Source organism: Pelobates fuscus, chromosome 10, assembly GCF_036172605.1.
Source record: "Pelobates fuscus isolate aPelFus1 chromosome 10, aPelFus1.pri, whole genome shotgun sequence".
NCBI classification, from domain to species: Eukaryota; Metazoa; Chordata; class Amphibia; order Anura; family Pelobatidae; genus Pelobates; species Pelobates fuscus.
Window position 1 is genome coordinate 154,043,489 of NC_086326.1, and position 23,130 is coordinate 154,066,618.

General features: G+C 41.2%; 1 protein-coding gene across 2 annotated transcripts; it reads right to left on the reverse strand.

Annotated features, from left to right (window-relative positions):
• Positions 1–1,412: 1,412 nt before the first annotated feature.
• On the reverse strand, positions 1,413–19,470 carry LOC134575169 (oocyte zinc finger protein XlCOF6-like). 2 transcript variants are annotated; one of them, XM_063434397.1, is made up of 7 exons: positions 19,249–19,470; positions 14,965–15,018; positions 10,340–10,478; positions 9,867–10,013; positions 9,660–9,783; positions 1,986–4,146; positions 1,413–1,955 (listed from the first exon to the last, which is right to left on the reverse strand). In XM_063434397.1, the coding sequence occupies exons 3-6, from the start codon at positions 10,412–10,414 to the stop codon at positions 2,252–2,254; spliced, it is 2,241 nt and encodes a 746-aa protein (XP_063290467.1). In that variant the 5' UTR covers positions 10,415–10,478; positions 14,965–15,018; positions 19,249–19,470; the 3' UTR covers positions 1,413–1,955; positions 1,986–2,251. The 2 variants fall into 2 exon arrangements, with proteins under 2 accessions (XP_063290467.1, XP_063290468.1); XM_063434398.1 differs by lacking the exons at positions 9,660–9,783; positions 9,867–10,013; positions 10,340–10,478; positions 14,965–15,018.
• Positions 19,471–23,130: the final 3,660 nt, after the last annotated feature.

Sequence of the window (23,130 nt, forward strand, 5' to 3'; positions counted from 1 at the left end):
TACACATGTACGCAGATGACACAGTTTACAGAGGTAGAAAAGTGGATCGCAAAAAACAAACTCTTCCTAAACAAAACTGTCACAATGATCTTTGGAACAGTACCTAAATTACACAATTCCCACCTATCCATCAAAACAAATTCAAATAGCACACTGACCGCAGTCCACTCTTTTAAATACTCGGGTATGTTGTTAGACCCCAATCTATCTTTTGGTCTCCACATAGAAACACTTCTATCCATCTAAACTTTATCCAAAACTAGGTGCCCTGTACAGAAACAAATCCTGCCTAAGCACTACAGTAAAGGAAAAGATTGTACAGCAAATGCTGATGCCAATCATTGATTATGGGGATGTAGTATATGCATCTGCATCGCATCCCACATTAATAAACTCAATACATTGTATAACTCGTTCTGCCGATTTGTGATACAATGTAATTACAGGACCTAAACTGGCTGTCGCTGGAATCCAGACGCACCCTTCATCTTTCCAGCCTTGTTTTTAAGAGCTTTTCTGGGAAACTCCCACCCTACCTAAACAAAATGTTCTCCTCGGCTGTTCCCACCTCCTATAACCTCCGATCTAGTACCAACACTTTATTTAGTCTACTTCAATACAAAATGAAAGCAGCCTGATCCTCCTTCTCCTACAGAGCGCCACAATTGTGGAACGACTTCTCGCACAATTTAAAATCTTCCCTAAGCCTAAAATCCTTTAAGAGATCCCTCTCTACATACCTCAAAACAGAATGCACGTGTCATTGTTGATTATATATTTCCTACCTGTTCTATGTTAAGTTTTTTGTAAATATTGTGTATTAATACTGTTTTTGTATTTTATTGTACCCTAATGTAACAATGCAATGTTTTGTGGACCCAGGACATACTTGAAAACAAGAGAAATCTCAAAGTATCTTTCCTGGTAAAATATTTTATGAATAAATCAATGAAATAAAAAATAATACAAGCTTCTCCAAAGATGAAGGCTCTTTGTGGGATGCAAACACCAGCTTATCAGTAAGCGTGCTTGTGCTCGCTTTAACTCGAAAATCCATCTGTTTATATCAGTACACTTATTAGCAGAGGGTATTCCTTAGGTTTAAGGCAGGTTAGGTTTAGGATATGGCTAGGTCTAGTTTAATGCTGGGTTAAGGTTAATACTGTTGCAGGATTTGGGTAGGTATACGATTATAATTGGTGTAAGGATTGGGTTGGGAGGGGGGGGGGTTGGTTTTGAGTTATTGCTAAATGCCTAAAGCAAATTTAGATCCCATATATTTGAGGCATTTAACAATAAGGACTGGTATGTGAAACAATTTTTAATAATTTTCTTTAGTTTCCCTGGTATTAAATTATAAGAAAATTCCTGTTTGTGTTTTTATTTTTCACAATTTTTTTCATACGTAATATTATGTTTGTCATCTCTTATCTTTAAAAACACAATATATAAAAACACATAGTGAACATTCTAGGTTTTGCTTTAGTAATCCCAGATTTCCAGTGGTCATTCTGCATTATAAGTCATTTCAGCACAGTGTGATTCATCTTCCCTATACAGCAAAATACTGGTTGCTTAGTCTGCTCAACTCAGAAATTCCTCTAGATTGTAAGCTTGTTTGAGCATGGTCCTTATTAGCCTCTTATGAACATTTGGAATAGCATCCTATTTGCTGCTACATCCCCACATTAAAGTGGTAAAGCACTGCAGAATATACTGGCACTATATAAAAAAGACAATAATGGGTGGAAATTGGCTGTGAACATCTTCTCATTGTTTGAAAATTATGGTGCAGTTCCACGTTGGCCATCTCTGTACTGAAAACCTGTCAACATTTCGAGAGGTAAATTATACCTACTAAAGCTTGCTTGGACCAAAAATATCTCTCAGGGAGGATATCGATGTAAAAACAATGTACTGGTTTCTTTCTTCCCCACCAACCCACATTGTTGTATCTAGAGCTGGAAATTAACATTTTTGGTAACATTGTTGCTGACGTAGAAAGTTCCTGTAATGCAAAGTAATCTAGTGTTTTTCACAAGCCGTAAATACATGTTTTATCATTTCTTTACAGTATGTTAAAACAATGCCACTTGCTTATATACTGAATGACTGCCGACTGGAAAGGAAATGGCATCTAAATAGGAATACACCACATTGTGACTAAACATGTATATCTACATGAGGTAGAATTTTCATATTATGTCTATTTTTTAACCATGCATGTACAATGTGTTTGTTTGCCACCACATTACAGTTCCTCTTCTGTATGGTGTTTCTGATGTTTATAAAGCCCTGCTTTACAAATAAAACATTGTCCACATTCTGAACACGAGAATGGCTTCACTCCTGTGTGAGTTCTCTGATGCCTAAGAAGGTGTGCATTATTGCTGAAACATTTCCCACATTCAGAACATGAGAAAGGTCTCTCTCCTGTGTGTTCTCTTTGATGAAGAAGGAGGTCAGATTTCTGGGTAAAACATTTCCCACAATCAGGACATAAATGTGGTTTATAATCTAAGTGAAACCTTTTATGGGAAAGAAGGATTTTTTTATGGGCAAAACATTTTCCACATTCAGAACAAGAATATGGCTTCTCTCCTGTGTGAGTTCTCCGGTGTACGAGTAGCTGGGAATTGTTGATAAAACATTTCCCACAGTCCAAGCAACAATATGGATTCTCATCCATGTATATTCTCTGATGGGAAACAAGCTCTGTTTTTTGGGTAAAACATTTCCCACATTCAGAACACAGAAATGGTTTCTCTCCTGTGTGAATTTTCTGATGCCGAACAAGATCAGATTTGTAAATAAAGCACCTCTCACACTGGGAACAAGCATAGGGTTTCTCTCCTTTGTGGATTAGCTTATGTCTAACAAGAACAGAATTGTGAATGAAACCTTTTCCACATTCTGAACATACACACAGTTTTTTACCTGTGTGAGTTTTAGCATGCTTTCCAAGATTTGACTTATATTTGAAGCACTTTTTGCACTCAGAGCAGCAGAAGGGTTTGTCTAAAGTGTGAGTCCTTTGATGTGTTGTAAGTTTCGATTTAGAGGAGAATTGTTTGCCACACTCAGGGCACACATGTTTCTGGTTTCTCTGAATTGTGTGTTTAAAAAGTTCTTCCGGAGTATAAAAGTGTGTGGTTGTAATATTTCGTTCCTCAAACAATAATTTGTCAGTGTCTGCAAACATGCATTCTCTAGGTGTATGTTTTGTGGACACATTCATTCTGGAATGATGCCCTATAAATGAGGCAGATTCATCCTTACAATCAGTAGATGGATGGTCTGTCTGTGAGTATTCAGGTGGTGAACAGATTTCTAGAATTTTTAAGTCTCCACAAAATTCCAATTCTTTTGTTATATATCTCTCCTCCTTACTATGAGTAGCTGAATATTCTGCCTGTGGATTGTCTGTGGGTGTATAAATGTCTGTAAGATTTCCTTCATCACATGAGGCTGGTTCCTCTTTAATATGAATAGACTGATATTCGGTCTGTAGATGTTCTGATGGTGTATAAATGTTGGTGAGATTTCTTTCTTCACATGAGGCTGGTTCCTCCTTAATATGAATGGATTGATATTCGGTCTGTAGATGTTGTGATGGTGTATAAATGTTGGTGAGATTTCTTTCTTCACATGAGGCTGGTTCCTCCTTAATATGAATGGATTGATATTCGGTCTGTAGATGTTCTGATGGTGTATACATGTCGTTGAGATTTCTTTCTTCACATGAGGCTGGTTCCTCCCTAATATGAATAGATGGATATTTGGTCTCTAGATGGTCTGATGGTGTATAAATGTTGGTGAGATTTCTTTCTTCACATGAGGCTGGTTTCTCCTTAATATGAATAGATGAGTATTCGGTCTGTGGATGTTCTGTGTTGACGGCTGTGAGATTTTTTTTTTGACATGTGATAAAGTCCTGTATAATATGGCCAGGCATGCTTTCAGTCTGCATTTTAATGTTTGTTAAATCTCCTTCGACATGTGAAGTCACTTTGTTCGCTTCATTTGAAAATTGATTGTTTAGTTCACAGTTTGCCAATTGTTTTCCAGGATAATTCTCAAATTCATTCATTTCTTTTCTTTGATAATATGATGAACAAATAGATTTCTGTGTAATCTTGAATAAACCTGAAAAGAAATACAAAAAGCTTACATGTAAAGTAACTGGGAACATTAAAGGAGTACTATAAGGTCAGGAACACAAACATATATTTCTGACCCTATATTGTTAAAACCACCATCTAGCCCCCCATATCCCCTCTTGCTTCCCTAAATATAGTAAAACCGTACTTATATTCAAGCCTGAAGCTGCTGGTTTTGTCCCTGTTTGCCTCAGAACAGCAAGCTGCCTGCTGACATCATCAGAAGTGTTGTTCTGAGCCAATCACAATGGTTCCCCATAGGATTGGCTGAGACTGTCAAGGAGTCAGATCAGGGGCAGAGCCACCACAAGTCAAACACAGCCCTGGCCAATCATCATCTCCTCATAGAGATTAATTGAAAAATGAATCTCTATGAGGAAGGTTCAGTGTCTGCATGCAGAGGGAGGAGATACTGAATGTTGTGATTCAAACTAGGCAAGACTGAGATAGGAAGCAGCTCTAGCAGCCATCTAAGGAGTGGTGGCCAGTGAAGTTATCACTAGGCTGTAATGTAAACACTGCTTTTTCTCTGAAAAGACAGTGTTTACAGCAAAAAGCCTGAAGGTAATGATTCTACTCACCAGAACAAATTCAATAAGCTGTAGTTGTTCTGGTGACTATAGTGTCCTTTTAATAATGTATCTCTCTAACTATGGATCATCTAACTATGGGTAAAGACATCTTAAATGTGCTGTGTCACATAGAATAAGTAGTGATTAGAATATATCTGGATGTTTTCTTATTAACCCCTTACTGGGACACAATAGGCACCATAATTACTGGAACACGCTGAAGTTATTAGCAGAGGCTGCTGGTGAGGTTTAAAATGGTGGGGCACTAAACCCCATGTGCTGAACGCCTGGCCCAATGAGACAACATGTGCCGTTTAAACATATTTCTAGATGTACGGTGTTTTGGCATGACAGGGTTGCTTCTTTAAGATAGCACCCAATCAAAATTTGTTATTATAACCTTTTTTGATTATTAAAAATATAAACATTGTGTTAAGAACATAAACCTATAGATTTACGTACTTGGGAAACAACAACCACTTTGAAGTGGTACAATGTCAGCAATGAATGCTATCACCTAAGGACCCGAAATACAGAACAATACAATGTTTTTTATGGCACTCAGGATCCAAGCGCCAGCCCTGCAATGTGCCTTCACGGACCGGAGGGGAGATCAGAGATCTCCCTCCTTGGTCCGCAGGCACCATGCTGGCAGCCGGCAGGGAAGGGAGGGAGAGAGGACCCGGGAGCTTAGCCTGCAGCTCCTCCGGGTCCTTCTCTCGCGAGCACGGAGCATTGCCGCAGTTACCACGGCAATGCTCCGGATCTTGCGAGAGTGAACTCTAGCCCTGGAGCTACTGGCAAAGCACAATGTGTGTATTAGATACTGAATATGTGTATTAGATACTGTTTGTGCAGTGAATGCAGAGTGTGTGTTAGTGTAGTGAATGCAGAGTGTGTGTTAGTGTAGTGAACGCAGAGTGTGTGTTAGTGTAGTGAACGCAGAGTGTGTGTTAGTGTAGTATATGCAGAGTGTGTGTGTGTTAGTGTAGTGAATGCAGAGTGTGTTAGTGTAGTGTATGCAGAGTGTGTGTTAGTGTAGTGTAGGCAGAGTGTGTGTTAGTGTAGTGTATGCAGAGTGTGTGTTAGTGTAGTGTATGCAGAGTGTGTGTGTTAGTGTAGTGAATGCAGAGTGTGTGTTAATGTAGTGAATGCAGTGTGTGTGTTAGTGTAGTGTTTGCAGAGTGTGTGTGTGTTAGTGTAGTGAATGCAGAGTGTGTTAGCATAATGAATGCAGTGTGTTTGTTAGTGTAGTGAATGCAGAGTGTGTGTCAGTGTAGTGAATGCAGTGTGTGTCAGTGTAGTGAATGCAGTGTGTGTCAGTGTAGTGAATGCAGTGTGTGTCAGTGTAGTGAATGCAGTGTGTGTCAGTGTAATGAATGCAGAGTGTGTGTCAGTGTAGTGAATGCAGAGTGTGTGTCAGTGTAGTGAATGCAGAGTGTGTGTCAGTGTAGTGAATGCAGAATGTGTGTCAGTGTAGTGAATGCAGAATGTGTGTCAGTGTAGTGAATGCAGAGTGTGTTAGTGTAGTGAATGCAGTGTGTGTGTCAGTGTAGTGAATGCAGAGTGTGTGTTAGTGTAGTGAATGCAGTGTGTGTGTCAGTGTAGTGAATGCAGTGTGTGTGTCAGTGTAGTGAATGCAGTGTGTGTGTCAGTGTAGTGAATGCAGTGTGTGTGTCAGTGTAGTGAATGCAGTGTGTGTGTCAGTGTAGTGAATGCAGTGTGTGTGTCAGTGTAGTGAATGCAGTGTGTGTCAGTGTAGTGAATGCAGTGTGTGTGTCAGTGTAGTGAATGCAGAGTTTGTGTCAGCGTAGTGAATGCAGAATGTGTGTCAGTGTAGTGAATGCAGTGTGTGTGTTAGTGTAGTGAATGCAGAGTATGTCAGTGTAGTGAATGCAGAGTGTGTGTTAGTGTAGTGAATGCAGTGTGTGTGTCAGTGTAGTGAATGCAGAGTGTGTGTCAGTGTATTGAATGCAGTGTGTGTGTCAGTGTATTGAATGCAGTGTGTGTGTCAGTGTAGTGAATGCAGTGTGTGTCAGTGTAGTGAATGCAGAGTGTGTGTTAGTGTAGTGAATGCAGAGAGTGTGTCAGTGTAGTGAATGCAGTGTGTGTGTCAGTGTAGTGAATGCAGAGTGTGTGTTAGTGTAATGAATGCAGAGTGTGTTTCAGTGTAGTGAATGCAGAGTGTGTGTTAGTGTAGTGAATGCAGTGTGTGTGTTAGTGTAGTGAATGCAGTGTGTGTGTCAGTGTAGTGAATGCAGAGTGTGTTAGTGTAGTGAATGCAGAGTGTGTGTTAGTGTAGTGAATGCAGAGTGTGTGTTAGTGTAGTGAATGCAGAGTGTGTGTCAGTGTAGCGAATGCAGTGTGTGTGTTAGTGTAGTGAATGCAGTGTGTGTGTTAGTGTAGTGAATGCAGAGTGTGTGTTAGTGTAATGAATGCAGAGTGTGTTTCAGTGTAGTGAATGCAGAGTGTGTGTTAGTGTAGTGAATGCAGTGTGTGTCAGTGTAGTGAATGCAGAGTGTGTGTCAGTGTAGTGAATGCAGTGTGTGTGTTAGTGTAGTGAATGCAGTGTGTGTGTTAGTGTAATGAATGCAGAGTGTGTTTCAGTGTAATGAATGCAGAGTGTGTGTTAGTGTAGTGAATGCAGTGTGTGTGTTAGTGTAGTGAATGCAGTGTGTGTGTTAGTGTAGTGAATGCAGAGTGTGTGTTAGTGTAGTGAATGCAGAGTGTGTGTGTGTTAGTGTAGTGAATGCAGTGTGTGTGTGTGTGTTAGTGTAGTGAATGCAGTGTGTGTGTTAGTGTAGTGAATGCAGTGTATGTGTGTTAGTGTAGTGAATGCATGTAGTGTATATGGAGCATTCCAAAAATGTTATTCCCCCCTCCCTGGTTCTTACCTGGTCCAGGGAGAGGGGAGATTCCATGATCCCTGGTGGTCTGGTGGCATTGTGGGGGCCCCCTGTACTTGCAGAGGGGGCCCAGCGAACTGCAAGTGTACTCTGTAACTCCCGCGGCTTGCGTGCCATGCGGAGCGTTGCCATGGTAACGCTCTGACGGCCGCGGGTCTCGCGGGAGTTACAGAGAGGGAAGAGCTTGTAAGTACACTTGCAGTCCGCTGGGCCCCCTCTGCAAGTACAGGGAGCTGGGGGCCCGCGGCTGCATACATAGATAGCGATATTCGCTATCTATATGTGCAGAGAGGGAATGTGGGGCCAGGACTGCCAAAGCAGTCCTGGCCCCACAGGTCCGCCGGGCCTGTGACAACCCCCTGATGGCGGCCCTGGCCCCCCATGCAATGCCCCACACACACACATTGCCCCACACACACACATAGCCCCTCCACACACACACAGCCCCCCATACCCTACACATTCACACACACCTCCCCCACACACACACACACACTGCACCCCTCACACACAACACTGCTTCAATGCCCTACTACAGCCCCATATCCCAGCAGACTCCAGGTAAGTTGTCGCTTTGACTACTTACTCTGGGAGGGGGTACTAGTACCATAACCACTCCACAGAGCTGTAGTGGTTATTATGCATGGATCAGGCTCTGGATCCGCCACTGCATGACACTTCGGTAAACAGGTCTGTGAAGTCTTCAGCCAAAAAATGAATGTCCTCCTACACACCGTAATAACCATACCACCTAACTCCAGGATTAAACAGTTTTCAAAGTGTGACTGTGTCAGTAATGGCTCACAGCCAATAAATTCTGTATGAATCTGGTATCAGTCATATGACAAAGCAGTGGACCTTGGCTGCCTGACATACCAAGATAAGTACTAAAGTAAAGCCTACCAGTGTGTAACCATCCGGGAGAGCATCAACATCTGAAGCATGAGACAGAGATCACACTGTGTAACCATCTGCAGAGGTCAGCAGTGACATCAGCGAGAGAATCGCTCTGCGTTAGGAATAGTGTTGGCAAACAGGAACGTTCTTCCTTCGCACAGTTTTATGAATGATGAGCTAGTAAAAGGCTGAGGGCAGAAGCTGACGCTTCAGAAGCACCCAATACAAGGCTTCCTGATGGAAGAATGTGGGCAGAGTGGATAAAGTGTTCATTATCGGTTTAACCCCCCCCCCCCCCCCTAAGATAAGATGGCACCCATTGACATGAAGTTATCATAGTGCCTGGAATGTTCCTTAAAGTACCTGCTGAGTGACCCTAATTTCTTTATCATACTGACTGGTGTTTAACAAGTAATCATGAATATTTTTGTGTAATGGGTTGTGGATACTTCACTGGCAATTTATTTTATTTAACTTGAGAATTAATATGACCTACATTACGGAGTATACTGACTCACATATACAGTATATGTCATGCTGCTCCCACATCCCAATCAGTGTGAAAGATACACTTGTATCAGGTATTTACATTGTATGTTCTTCCCACAGATTACCCATGTGCATTTACTATACAGATCACGTGCCCTTAGAAAACGTGTGATCTTGTCTGCTATATACACAAACATGGCAATGCTGTATCTCAACACATCCACATCGCAGGGATGAGTTCACAAAAAAAATACCAACCAAGACAGCATATTAATAAATGAAACCTGGTGCTTATACTGTGTGTTGCGAAATGCGTCAAGCATAATGTATACATTTGCTGTTGGTAAGTTGCCTCTATGTTAATTCTGCTGCTTTTTGTTATTGACTTTATTGAGTTATTGAACAAGATTCTTTATTTTACCTGAAAATAAACACTAAGTTTTGAATCAAGATGACTTGGATTTGTATCATCTGTTGACTCATTCATGCAATTTTTTATGTGTATTGATTGAAGTTCTCGGCTAGAGTTCTGAGTTGGTGGTGGCATGTCATGAAGTGTAGATTAAGATACCGTTTTTATTTATATTCTGTGGACATTTTTCATGTTCTGTATAGGTAGTTATATCTCCTCTTACCCACTGAGCTGAGGGGCTGGAGGTTCACCATCATCATGTCCTTGTAGATATCCTTGTGCCTTTCTATATAGTCCCACTCCTCCACAGAGAAATAGACCATAACATCCTCACACCTTATAGGAACCTGATACACACAAAATGATAGTCAACATTTAGACACATCCCTTGGTATCCCACTGTATTATGCCCCAATCCCAGGAACCTCACCTCCCCAGTCAGCAACTCAATGATCTTATTGGTCAGTTCCAGGATCTTCTGGTCATTGTTTCTCTTATGAATCAGGGAGTGAGGTGGAGGCACCGTACTGCGGCTTTTCGTGATATGGTCACCAGACCTTCTTATAACAATATAATCCTAAATATTGACAAAGACTGTGATAAATATCAGTGGGTGAAGAAAACATTCATAGGTTTTAACATGTTAAACTCTTGGGATAAAGTCCATCCACAGATTGGGTCATTGGTATGTAATAAATTAGTTATTGTTCTATAGAGCTTGTTAGCAGTAAAATCGTTTGGTTAGGTGACTATAGATTAATTTAAAAAACCTCATAAGACCATAACCTTGGATAGGTGCTGATGTTAATTGGTTTAATATTATTGGTCTAAATATAGCCAAATAGCCTTTTATGACAACACGAAGGTCAACAATACTGCAGCACTTCTCCCCAAAACCCTCACCTCTCCAGTTAGGAGGCAGACAATCTCCAGGGTTAGATGTAATATCTTTTCATCCACTAGATCCTTGTCCATCATCAACGAGTAAGATGGTTTACACTGGACTCTTTGTAGTGTTATTTTATCCTCTAGATGAGCTCTGCTGAGGAGATCCATAATCAGGATTTTGTAGACAGAAGAGAGTCACAGAGTAAAACGGGTGAAACAAACAGAGGGCATCGAACATTTCATGGGACAGTACTAAGATGCCTGATGGAGAGATACTACTGCAAAGAGAAGGAGAAGCAGGGACAAGGAGGGTGTAGAAAGGAAAGAATAGTAAAACTCAAAGGAGAGAGAATGTGAAGAGCTGAGGTCAAATCAAAAAGTGTGCCCCATCCCACACTCTTTTAGACTGACACACACATTGTACTTTCCAACCATGCCCCAATGTTTTTTGATAATAAGGTTAAAATATCAGATTCCTTTTGTGCCCACTTGGATAACCAGTCCACTCCCCAGCGGCAGTGTGGGGTCCAGGGAGAGAAGCGTATCGTCATTCCTCCCCAGCGGCAGTGTGCAATCCAGGGAGAGAAGCATGTCGTCCGTCCTCCCCAGTGGCAGTGCGAGTTCTTGGGAGTGGAGACAACCAGTCTCACTCCCCAGCGGCACTGTGGGGTCCAGGGAGAAGAGACAGTCTCACTCCCCAGCGGAAGAGTGTGTTACAGGCAGTGGAGACAACCGGTCTCACTACCCAGCGGCTGTTTGAGCTACATAGAGAGGAGGTGGTAAACCTCTCTCCCCATCGGTAGATAACCATTGAAACGGAGGGTGTCGTGGATTAGACTTCGGTCACCACGGGCACCTGCAAGTGAAAGAGCCTCCGGGCAGAGGGCAGGTAGCCCCTGCCCACTCCTGGTACCTAAGCTGGGCCCTGGCAGCCTTGCAGGGCCCCAGAAGCTTCTGCCCACCCTTGTTTAGGGACCCTAGCAGCCTTATAGGGCCGACACATAATGGTAGTGGGGGTGCAGGCCTCTGGGCAGCAGGCAAACGGCATCTACCTATCTGAGCGATGGTCCCCGGGAGCGGGTGCCGCCTGCCCCGCTCCCCAGTAGCTGAGTAAAACCAGGGGAAGATGGAGTATTACTTTCTCCCTCCCCAGTATCCCGAGCAGCTCCAGGGGGAGAGCACAGCCGGCTTTCCTCCCCAGAAGCCAGCCACAACCCCAGCGATTAACAGGAAGCGGAGCCGCGACGGACTCTACAAACTACTCCCATCATCCTCAGGCAGCCGGGAACCCCGCAGAGACCCCGGTGATGGAATGGCCGGGAGAGCACCCTTGTTTGGGTGGGGGGGTTTTACGGGCTCAGAGACTCCTGTGTACAGGAGCCTGGGCTGGACGGCCTCCCTGGCTAAAGGCGCCTTATGTTTGTCAGCCTGTACCTAGGAGGATGCAAAGCCGGCCAGACCCCAGGACTGTAGGGGCTGGCTGAGGACAAGTGCTGTTGCGGGCATGGCACTAACAGACTATGTGTTCACTCCACACAGCAGCAAGCTGACCCTGTAGCTGTCAGAGGTGGACAAGTGGGAGATGTGTGATGGAATGACGTCACTGAGTACCATGCCCACATGTGCCCACTCACTTGCCTGCTTATTGTTTTCAGGTCATCATGCTGGGGATCTCCCTGAGTGGTCCTCTTGTTTGCAAATCATGTTTAGGCTTGATTAGAAGATTGTGCTTGTCCCAGTCTGGGTATGATGGAAGTGAGGCTTGAGTATTAATCTGTGGGTAGGTACAGTGGTGTATTCCGGTTTTGTGCTGCCCTAGGCATGACAAAACTCAGGCATCCCCCCCCCCCCCCTTCCGAATTTCTCTTCCTGGCAGAAATATGCCCTGACTGATGCATGCACCGACATACACCCACTGACAGATACACAGTCATTGTCACACACATTGTTTAACCAACACACTTTCACTGAAACATACACATTCACACCGACAGACACATACATTCACCGGCAGACACACACTCACCAACAAGACACACTCACTGACAGATGCACACTCACTCAGTGTCAGACCCACACACAGTGAGACGCATATATACTTGCTGACAGATACACACTGACAAACACACATACACACTCACTGACAGACATATAGATTCACTACCAGACATATACACACTGACACACACTCTCAGTGACAGATATACACACACACTGACAGACACACACACATACACTCACACTGACAAACACATATGCAGTCTTAGTGACAGACATACACACTCTTTGACAGAAAAATACACACTCACTACCAGACACACGCTAACACACACAGTAATACTCTCACTAACAGATACACACTAAAACTCTCACTAACAGACACACACTAACACTCTCACTGACACACTAACACACACAGTAACACACACTAACAGACACACACTAACAGAAACTCACAATTTTTAATGTCAAATCAATCCAGCCTCCCTACTTTTGGGTGCTGGAGTTGATTCTTCCCTGGGGTCCAGTGGGGCTGCTGCTGGCTGAGCTGGCGGGCACGGGCCTGCGGTCTGGGAAACAGGCGCACAGTCTGGCGGGCGGCAAGGGAGCTCTGATCCACCTGCTCTCAGTGATGCCGGAGTGACATCATAATCCAGCTCCGGCATCACTGCGGTGCGTGCGCGAGTTAAAGGAACACTATAGTCACCTGAATTACTTTAGCTAAATAAAGCAGTTTTAGTGTATAGATCATTCCCCTGCAATTTCACTGCTCAATTCACTGTCATTTAGGAGTTAAATCACTTTGTTTCTGTTTATGCAGCCCTAGCCACACCTCCCCTGGCTATGAGTGACACAGCCTGCATGAAAAAACAAACTGGTTTCACTTTCAAACAGATGTAATTTACCTTAAATAATTGTATCTCAATCTCTAAATTGAACTTTAATCACATACAGGAGGCTCTTGCAGGGTCTAGGAAGCTATTAACATAGCAGGGGATAAGAAAATCTTAATTAAACAGAAATTGCAATAAAGAAAGCCTAAATAGGGCTCTCTTTACAGGAAGTGTTTATGGAAGGCTGTGCAAGTCACATGCAGGGAGGTGTGACTAGGGTTCATAAACAATGGGATTTAACTCCTAAATGGCAGAGGATTGAGCAGTGAGGCTGCAGGGGCATGTTCTATACACCAAAACTGCTTCATTAAGCTAAAGTTGTTCAGGTGACTATAGTGTCCCTTTAAGCAGGGAAGAGCTCAGGGGAGAGCAAACAGAACAGGGGGGCCCTTAGGTGGGAAGCCGGACACTTCTTGAGTCCCCCAGTACAAGAGGCTGACCAGGCATCTGCCAGGGCGTTTGGGGTGGCTTTTTTTCAAAGTGAGTGCCGCCCAAGGCAAATGCGTTGTCAGCCTTGCGGTAAATACACTGCTAACACACACAGTAACACTCTCACTAACAGACACACACTAACACTCTCACAAACAGACACACACTAACACACTCACTAAAAGACACACACTATCACTCTCACTGACACACACTAACACACTCGCTAACAGACACACAGTAACACTCACTAACACTCTCACTGACACACACTAACACTCAAACACTAACACACTCACTAACAGACACACACTAACATACTCACTAAAAGACACACACTATCACTCTCACTGACACACACTAACACACTTACTAACACTCTCACAGACACACACTAATACACTCACTAACAGACACACACTAACATGCTCACTAACAGACACACACTAACACACAACATATATATATATATATTACTCTGTATAATCTATTCATAACATGATTGCTATATACTCTATTACATGAATGCTATATACATTATCTCTCTCTATATATATATAAATAACATGAATCTATATATTACATGATTGCTATATACTATATAGCATTCATGTAATATGGAGTTTATAGCAACCATGTTAGAGTATACAACATTCATGTAATATATAAAATCTAAGTTACATGAATGCTGTGTACTCTATTACATTGAATGATATATACTCTATATATATTACGTGAATGCTGTATACTCTATATATTACATGATTGCTATACTCTCTCTCTATATATATATATGACATGAATGCTACATACTAAATATATTACATGATTGCTATATACCCTATATATTAAATGATTGCTATATACTTTATATAGTACGTGATTGCTATCTATATACGCTATATATTACATGATTGCTATATACTATATATGATATAAATGCTATATACTCTATATATAGTACATGAATGCTATATACTCTATATAGTAAATGCTTGCTGTATACTTTATTTAGTACATGGATGCTATATACTCTATATAGTACATGCTTGCTGTATACTTTATTTAGTACATGGATGCTGTATACTCTATATAGTACTTGATTGCTATAAACTCTATATAGTACAGGAATGCTATATACTCTGTCTCTCTCTCTCTATATATATATATATAAAACATGAATGCTATATACTCTCTCTCTCTCTCTATATATATATATATATATATATATATATAACATGAATGCTATATACTCTATATATGACATGAATTCTATATACTTTATTTGTGGTCGGTAATATAGAGACCGTGAAATACCTTGCGATTGGAGCAAGTCGCTGTGGGTGTGCTGGAAACGACGTAAGGGCAGGCCTGTATTAAAGAGGGCAAAAGGGAATGCAAAAAACACACTTTATTGCAACAGGATTAAAAAAGATTCTCAAATGCTTTTATTAACTCTTTCTCTGGTTGCGGTATGTATCTATTGTATACTGCGGATTTCCAACATCCCAATTTTTTATGATGTGAACTGGTGTATCGATACTGGATGCAGCTCTTATTCTGAATGAGTGCCCAGAGTAAGAGGTAGGGCCCCATCCTAATCTAATGCACAGAGTTCTTATGTAGAACATGACATTGGAAGTAGAGAGGGCACTGCCTAGCAAAGTAAAAAGCGGTGAACGTATGGATGTGCCACTAACCTGGTGTAAATAAATGTCTAAAACATTAACGGGGCACCAGTGATTCTCAGTGGGTTAAAAAGGCACTTCTAGCGCATGGCCCGATTGCTTAGTTTTGGAATGCCTAAGCGATAAAATATAGTGATTGTTCCACCTTTTTTAAGTCATCAATAGTGAGGCACAAATGTCTGTCAGATCGAGTTGCTATCGTGAACTCCCTAGGCCTCAAGAACCCATAGAATGCCAAGTACATAATGATTTTTAAGACCATATTTGTATGAGGGTCGAATGGTTGTGTGTCCAGCATGTCCGTAATTTTTCCCTATCTATAGGATGACGTTTCTGTTTAGTGTGGTGATCTAATTTATTGGCGTTTCTGTGTAGTGTGGTGATCTAATTTATTGACGTGTCTGTTTAGTGTGGCGATCTAATTTATTGACGTGTCTGTTTAGGGTGGTGACCTGATTTATTGACGTGTCTGTTTAGTATGGTGACCTGATTTATTGACGTGTCTGTTTAGTATGGTGACCTGATTTATTGCCGTGTCTGTTTAGTGTGGTGATCTAATTTATTGACGTGTCTGTTTAGGGTGGTGACCTGATTTATTGACGTGTCTGTTTAGTATGGTGACCTGATTTATTGACGTGTCTGTTTAGTGTGGTGATCTAATTTATTGACGTGTCTGTTTAGGGTGGTGACCTGATTTATTGACGTGTCTGTTTAGTATGGTGACCTGATTTATTGACGTGTCTGTTTAGTGTGGCGATCTAATTTATTGACGTGTCTGTTTAGGGTGGTGACCTGATTTATTGACCTTTCTGTTTAGTGTGGTGATCTAATTTATTTACGTTTCTGTTTATTGTAATCTGATTTATTGATGTTTCTGTTTAGTGTGGTGATCTAATTTATTGACGTTTCTGTTTAGTGTGGTGATCTAATTTATTGACGTTTCTGTTTAGTGTGGTGATCTGATTTATTGATGCGTTTCAGTATGTTCTTTATAGGGTAAGAAGTAAGAGCAGGAGCGTGGTTTGGTATAGTGGTCATGATGTCGTGTTGTACTCCTGATAGAGTTTGACTGTGTTGTATGATAGTTTGAGATGAAGGTGGCAAAATGCGGCAGATGCTACCATGGTTTGGATCGAATAATTGTGAATGTTAAATTCTAAAGTGAACCGCTTAAAAATGACCATAGCTCTATTATAGGTTTTTCTTGTGTTTACGGATAATGCTGCCTGCGCCAGTTTCCTGCCATGGGCCAATAGCTGGCTCAGTCCAGGATTAAGTTGTTGAATTCTGGGATATGTGTTCGGTATTTGTTGGCAGATGGGTGAAGAATTCCTGAAATTTGCAACGAGATAAGGCATCGGCTGCAGAATTAATGTAGCCTGGTAAATGTTCGCAGAAGAGAAAAAAACTGGTATGTGGCACCCAACCAGGTCAGCCTGCGAACTAACCTCATAATGGTCAATGAAGATGACCGACCCTTATTAATTATTTCACAGGCCGCCATGTTGTCGGTATAACATCTAACGTCCATTAATGACTAGGTTTTTCCCCATGTAAATGCAGACGCTACTATCGGGTAGATTTCGAATAAAGCGGCCGTTTCGCGAAAGGAAGGCAGTTCAAGCGTCTCTGCCAGCCAGTAATCTCTCAACCAGTGATTTTTGTAAATTGCTGCGAACCTGTTGTTAGCGGCTGCATCTTTCCAAAAAAAACGGGGACTGGTCGGACACTGGAGGAATGAACATTGAAATCCCATTAACCAGATAACCAGATCTGCTCTAGCCAGAGGATCTAAACGAATAGTACGGTCATCAGGCAGACCTGGTAAGAGGCGTAGCAGTCTAGATATAAAAGATCTCCCCTCCGAAATAAAACGCATGGCGAAGTTTAATGACCGCAATAAAGATTGTAGGTCTTTCCGTGTGCAAGTCCCTAATTTTAAGAACTTGTCTAACTCTTCGCGAAAGCGTTGAAGTTTATCCTCGGGGAGACTTGACTGCATGGAATTGGAGTCCAGTGTGATACCTAGAAAAATAATTCTGGTGGTGGGTTCAGTGATTTTGTCTTGGGAAAGTGGAACGCCAAGAGTTGAAAATAGTGCTGTTGAGCTTTTTAAGCTTAGAGGAGTGCTACTGCTATCTTCCACCATTAGAAAATCGTCCAGATAGTGTATAACCATGGGACACCTAGCGATGTTTAGGCAAAGCCAGCAAACAGTCTCAGCAAATGTGTCAAAGATTTTAGGGTTACTTTTTGCACCGAAAGTGATTCTAGTAGCAAAATAATATTCCCCTCTCCACTTAACCCCGTGAACATGCCATAACGAGGGATGAAAAGGGAGCGACTTAAAAGCATTGGTGATATCGGTCTTGCTAAGCCTTCAGGATTGCCTGTATAGCATTATCCACAGTGGTGTAGTGTAGAGAGAATTCAGAGGATGGTATGAGAGAGTTTAGGCTTGGGTGTGTAGATTAATGAGGTGCCGATAGGTCAATAATTAACCGTTTCTTATTAGAGTATTTGCTGGTGGCGATTATAACTTGAAAATGCATATAGCCGTGTTGCTGATTTTCCTGCATATCAGTTAATCAATGAGTTTGTGCTAAAAAAAAAAAACTGTGAGAAGAAGTTGCTTTGTTCTATATTAATTAAGGCGGGAGTCCAGAACTGAAGCAGTGACCATGGATTGTGAAATAAGGCAGAGAAAGAATGTAACAGCCCAGATGGGACACCCCCCTTCTCCTCCTTTTTTGGACACAGTGCAGAAGTGATACGACAGCTGACCCCTCCCAGTCTTAGGAGCGGCAGAGCTCAACGCAGAATATAACTGGGGTTGATTTAAACATCTTTGATTTAAAGGACCACTATAGGCACCCAGACCACTTCAGCTTAATTAAGTGGTCTGGGTGCCAGGTCCATCAAGGGTTAACCCTGCCTGCTGTAAACATAGCTTTACATATGGGTTAATCCAGCCTCTAGTGGCGGTCTCATTGACAGCCGCTAGAGGCGCTTCTAACTGTGATTTTCACAGTGAGAAGACGCCAGCGTCCATAGGAAAGCATTGAGTAATGCTTTCCTATGGACTGGCTGAATGCGCGCGCGGCTCTTGCCGTGCATGCGCATTCAGCTGATGATGTCGGAAGGAGGAGGAGAGTCCCCAGCGCAGAGGGAGCCCGGTGCTGGAGAAAGGTAAGCGTTCAACCCCTTCCTCCCCCTAGAGCCCAGCGGGAAGGGGGCCATAAGGGTGGGGGGGTGGGACCTATTAACACTGTAGTGCCAGGAAAACAAGTATGTTTTCCTGGCACTATTGTGGTCCTTTAATTTATGACAATGAGATTATTATTATGACTGATAATGGATTACTATATTTTGTAAAGCATGGACATAAATGACTATATATATATATATATATTAAAAGAAAAAAAAGGGGGGGCTTTGATAGAATAAAACCTAGATTTGAAAAATACGTGTGATGAATTGTTGGCGCTATATAAATAATAAAATAATAATAATATATGGTACATGAATGCTGTATACTCTACATGGTACATGAATGCTGTATACTCTACATGGTACATGAATGCTGTATACTCTACATGGTACATGAATGCTGTATACTCTATATTACATGAATGCTGTATACTCTATATTACATGAATGCTGTATACTCTACATAGTACATGAATGCTGTATACTATATATATATTACATGAATGCTGTATACTCTACATGGTACATGAATGCTATATATATATATTACATGAATGCTGTATACTCTCCATAGTACATGAATGCTGTATACTCTCCATAGTACATGAATGCTGTATACTATATATATATTACATGAATGCTGTATACTCTACATAGTACATGAATGCTGTATACAGTAAATCCACTCATTACTCGCTCTTACCATTCAGATTCTATTAATTAAAGCTGTTTTGTCCAATAACAGTTTCTGTCCACATGGAACAAACACCGGAAGCAGCTACTCCTTCCTCCTCCAGGTCTGCGAAAGCATCACTTCCGGGTTTTGCGTTCCAGCTGAGTTCCGGGTTTTGCGTTCCAGCTGAGTTCCGGGTTTTGCGTTCCACTTGCTGGCTGTCTCTGAGGGTTTGTTTGGAGAGCTGAGGATCCAGCTTTCTGTATTCTAGTTCAATTCATTGTCCTGGGTAGTAAAGCATGGGCGGGTAGGATGGGAGTTATAGTCCTTCTACTCATTATTGGGCACTTTGAAACTGAATGATGGGAGTTATAGTCCTTCTACTCATTATTGGGCACTTTGAAACTGAATGATGGGAGTTATAGTCCTTCTACTCATTATTGGGCACTTTGAAACTGAATGATGGGAGTTATAGTCCTTCTACTCATTATTGGGCACTTTGAAACTGAATGATGGGAGTTATAGTCCTTCTACTCATTATTGGACACTTTGAAACTGAATGATGGGAGTTATAGTCCTTCTACTCATTATTGGGCACTTTGAAACGGAATGATGGGAGTTATAGTCCTTCTACTCATTATTGGGCACTTTGAAACTGAATGATGGGAGTTATAGTCCTTCTACTCATTATTGGGCACTTTGAAACGGAATGATGGGAGTTATAGTCCTTCTACTCATTATTGGGCACTTTGAAACTGAATGATGGGAATTATAGTCCTTCTACTCATTATTGGGCACTTTGAAACTGAATGATGGGAGTTATAGTCCTTCTACTCATTATTGGGCACTTTGAAACTGAATGATGGGAGTTATAGTCCTTCTACTCATTATTGGGCACTTTGAAACTGAATGATGGGAGTTATAGTCCTTCTACTCATTATTGGGCACTTTGAAACGGAATGATGGGAGTTATAGTCCTTCTACTCATTATTGGGCACTTTGAAACTGAATGATGGGAGTTATAGTCCTTCTACTCATTATTGGGCACTTTGAAACTGAATGATGGGAGTTATAGTCCTTCTACTCATTATTGGGCACTTTGAAACTGAATGATGGGAGTTATAGTCCTTCTACTCATTATTGGGCACTTTGAAACTGAATGATGGGAGTTATAGTCCTTCTACTCATTATTGGGCACTTTGAAACTGAATGATGGGAGTTATAGTCCTTCTACTCATTATTGGGCACTTTGAAACGAATGATGGGAGTTATAGTCCTACTCATTATTGGGCACTTTGAAACTGAATGATGGGAGTTATAGTCCTTCTACTCATTATTGGGCACTTTGAAACTGAATGATGGGAGTTATAGTCCTTCTACTCATTATTGGGCACTTTGAAACTGAATGATGGGAGTTATAGTCCTTCTACTCATTATTGGGCACTTTGAAACTGAATGATGGGAGTTATAGTCCTTCTACTCATTATTGGGCACTTTGAAACTGAATGATGGGAGTCATAGTCCTTCCACTCATTGTTCGAAATAAATTACAGTGAATGATGGGAGTTACATAGTTACATAGTTACATAGCTGAAAAGAGACTTGCGTCCATCAAGTTCAGCCTTCCTCACATATGTTTTTGCTGTTGATCCAAAAGAAGGCAAAAAACCCAGTGTGAAGTGCTTCCAATTTTGCAACAAACTAGGAAAAAATTCCTTCTTGACCCCAAAATAGCAGTCAGATGTCTCCTTGGATCAAGCAGCTATTACCCCACTAATTAGAAATTATATCCCTGTATGTTATGTTTTTGGAAGTATTTATCCAATTGCAGTTTAAACATCTGTATAGACTCTGACAAAACCACCTCTTCAGGCAGAGAACCACTGCTCAGCCAATGCCACTGGACCACCAGGGAATGCTATATCCCCCCTCCCTGGCCAGGTAACAAGCAGGGAGGGGGGGGGGGGGACTAAAATAAATAAATATATAAAACGTAAAAATATTATTAAAATAAAAAGTGTCCCCCTCCCCTCCCACCCATTTTACACAAATTACATCCCTTCACACACACACACACACTACATTCATTATATACACACTACACAAACACACACTGCATCCACTACACAAACACACACAGCTCCCCTGTCTAAACACACTGCATCCACTACACGTGGCATGTATATTTTGTGCATTTACCTTTAGAAATAGTTTATTTTTTCAAAATGGTAAATGTACAGAATATCGGCAAGTTATCGGCTATCGGCCTGAAAGTTCACAGATTATCGGTATCGGCTCTAAAAAATCAATATCAGTCGATTCCTAATGTATAGCCCTGTTTATGAATAGATTTACAGATAATGGTTTGTACTGGCCCCAAATATATTTGTATAATGTTATCATATCCCCTCTAAGGCGCCGTTTTTCCAAACTAAAGAGATTTAATTTTTTAACCTTTCTTCATAACCAAAATGCTCCATTCCTTTTATCAATTTTGTAGCTCGTCTCTGGACTTTTTCTAGTGCCATAATATCTTTCTTTAGAACAGGTGCCCAAAACTGCACAGCATATTCAAGGTGCGGTCTTACCAGCGATTTATAAAGAGGCAAAACTATATTTTCATCCCGAGAATTTATGCCCCTATTTATACATGACAAAACCTTACTGGCCTTAGCAACTGCAGATTGACATTGCATATTGCTGCCTAATTTGTTGTTTATGACAATTCCCAAATCCTTCTCGTGTGTGGTTATCCCTAGTTCACTACCATTTAGGGTGTAAGTTGCTTGTGCATTCTTAACCCCGAAGTGCATAACTTTCCATTTCTCTACGTTAAATTTAATCTGCCATTTTAGTGCCCAGTCCCCCAATCTATCCAAATCCCTCTGCGGCAAAGAAATATACTGCTCATATTTTATTACTTTACAAAGATTTGTGTCATCTGCAAACACTGAAACATGTCTTTCAATGCCTATTTCAAGATCATTTATAAATATGTTAAATAGAAGTGGTCCCAAAACAGAACCCTGAGGGACACCACTTACCACTTTTGTCCAGCCGGAAAATTACCATTAATGACAACTCATTGTACTCTATCCTTAAGCCAATGTTCTACCCAAGAACAAGAATAATCATCTAGACAAATTTATTTTAGTTTGAAGACTAACCTATTGTGAGGAACCGTATCAAATGCCTTGGCAAAATCCAAGTAGATCACATCCACTGCAACACCGTGATCTATACTTCTACTTACTTCTTCATAGAATGCAATTAGGTTAATTTGACATTACCCATGTTTCATAAAACCATGCTGATTATTGCTAATAACAAAGTTCTTACCAATGAATTCCTGAATATTATCCCTTAATAGCCCTTTAAATATTTTCCCAGTCACAGAAGTTAAGCTCACAGGTCTATAATTTCCTGGCAAGTATTTTGAACCCATTTTAAATATAGGAACGACATCTGCCTTCCTCCAATCCTCCGGTACAATACCTGAAACAAAAGAATCTTGAAAAGTTAAATACAGAGGTTCAATTATTTCCCTACTTAGCTCCTTAAGTACTCATGGGTGAAAACCGTCAGGCCCCGGAGCTTTATTCACATTAATTTTCTCTAACAGCTGTAGCACCTTGTCTCGAGTTATCCAATCACAAGTTATCTGCAACTTTTTTTGCAGCAACCATTTGCATATCCCTTGCCATAGGATCCTTATTAATATATACTGAAGAAAAATAGTTATTTAAAATTTCTGCCTTTTCCTGGTCCATCTCTGTTTCCAATGTACCTACACTTTCATTTTTTTTAGAATTGATGTACTTGAAAAACTTTTTATGGTTGGTTTTGCATTCTTTAGCTATCAATTTCTCATTTTCTAGTTTAGCCACTTTAATTGCCTTTTTGAAAGCATTA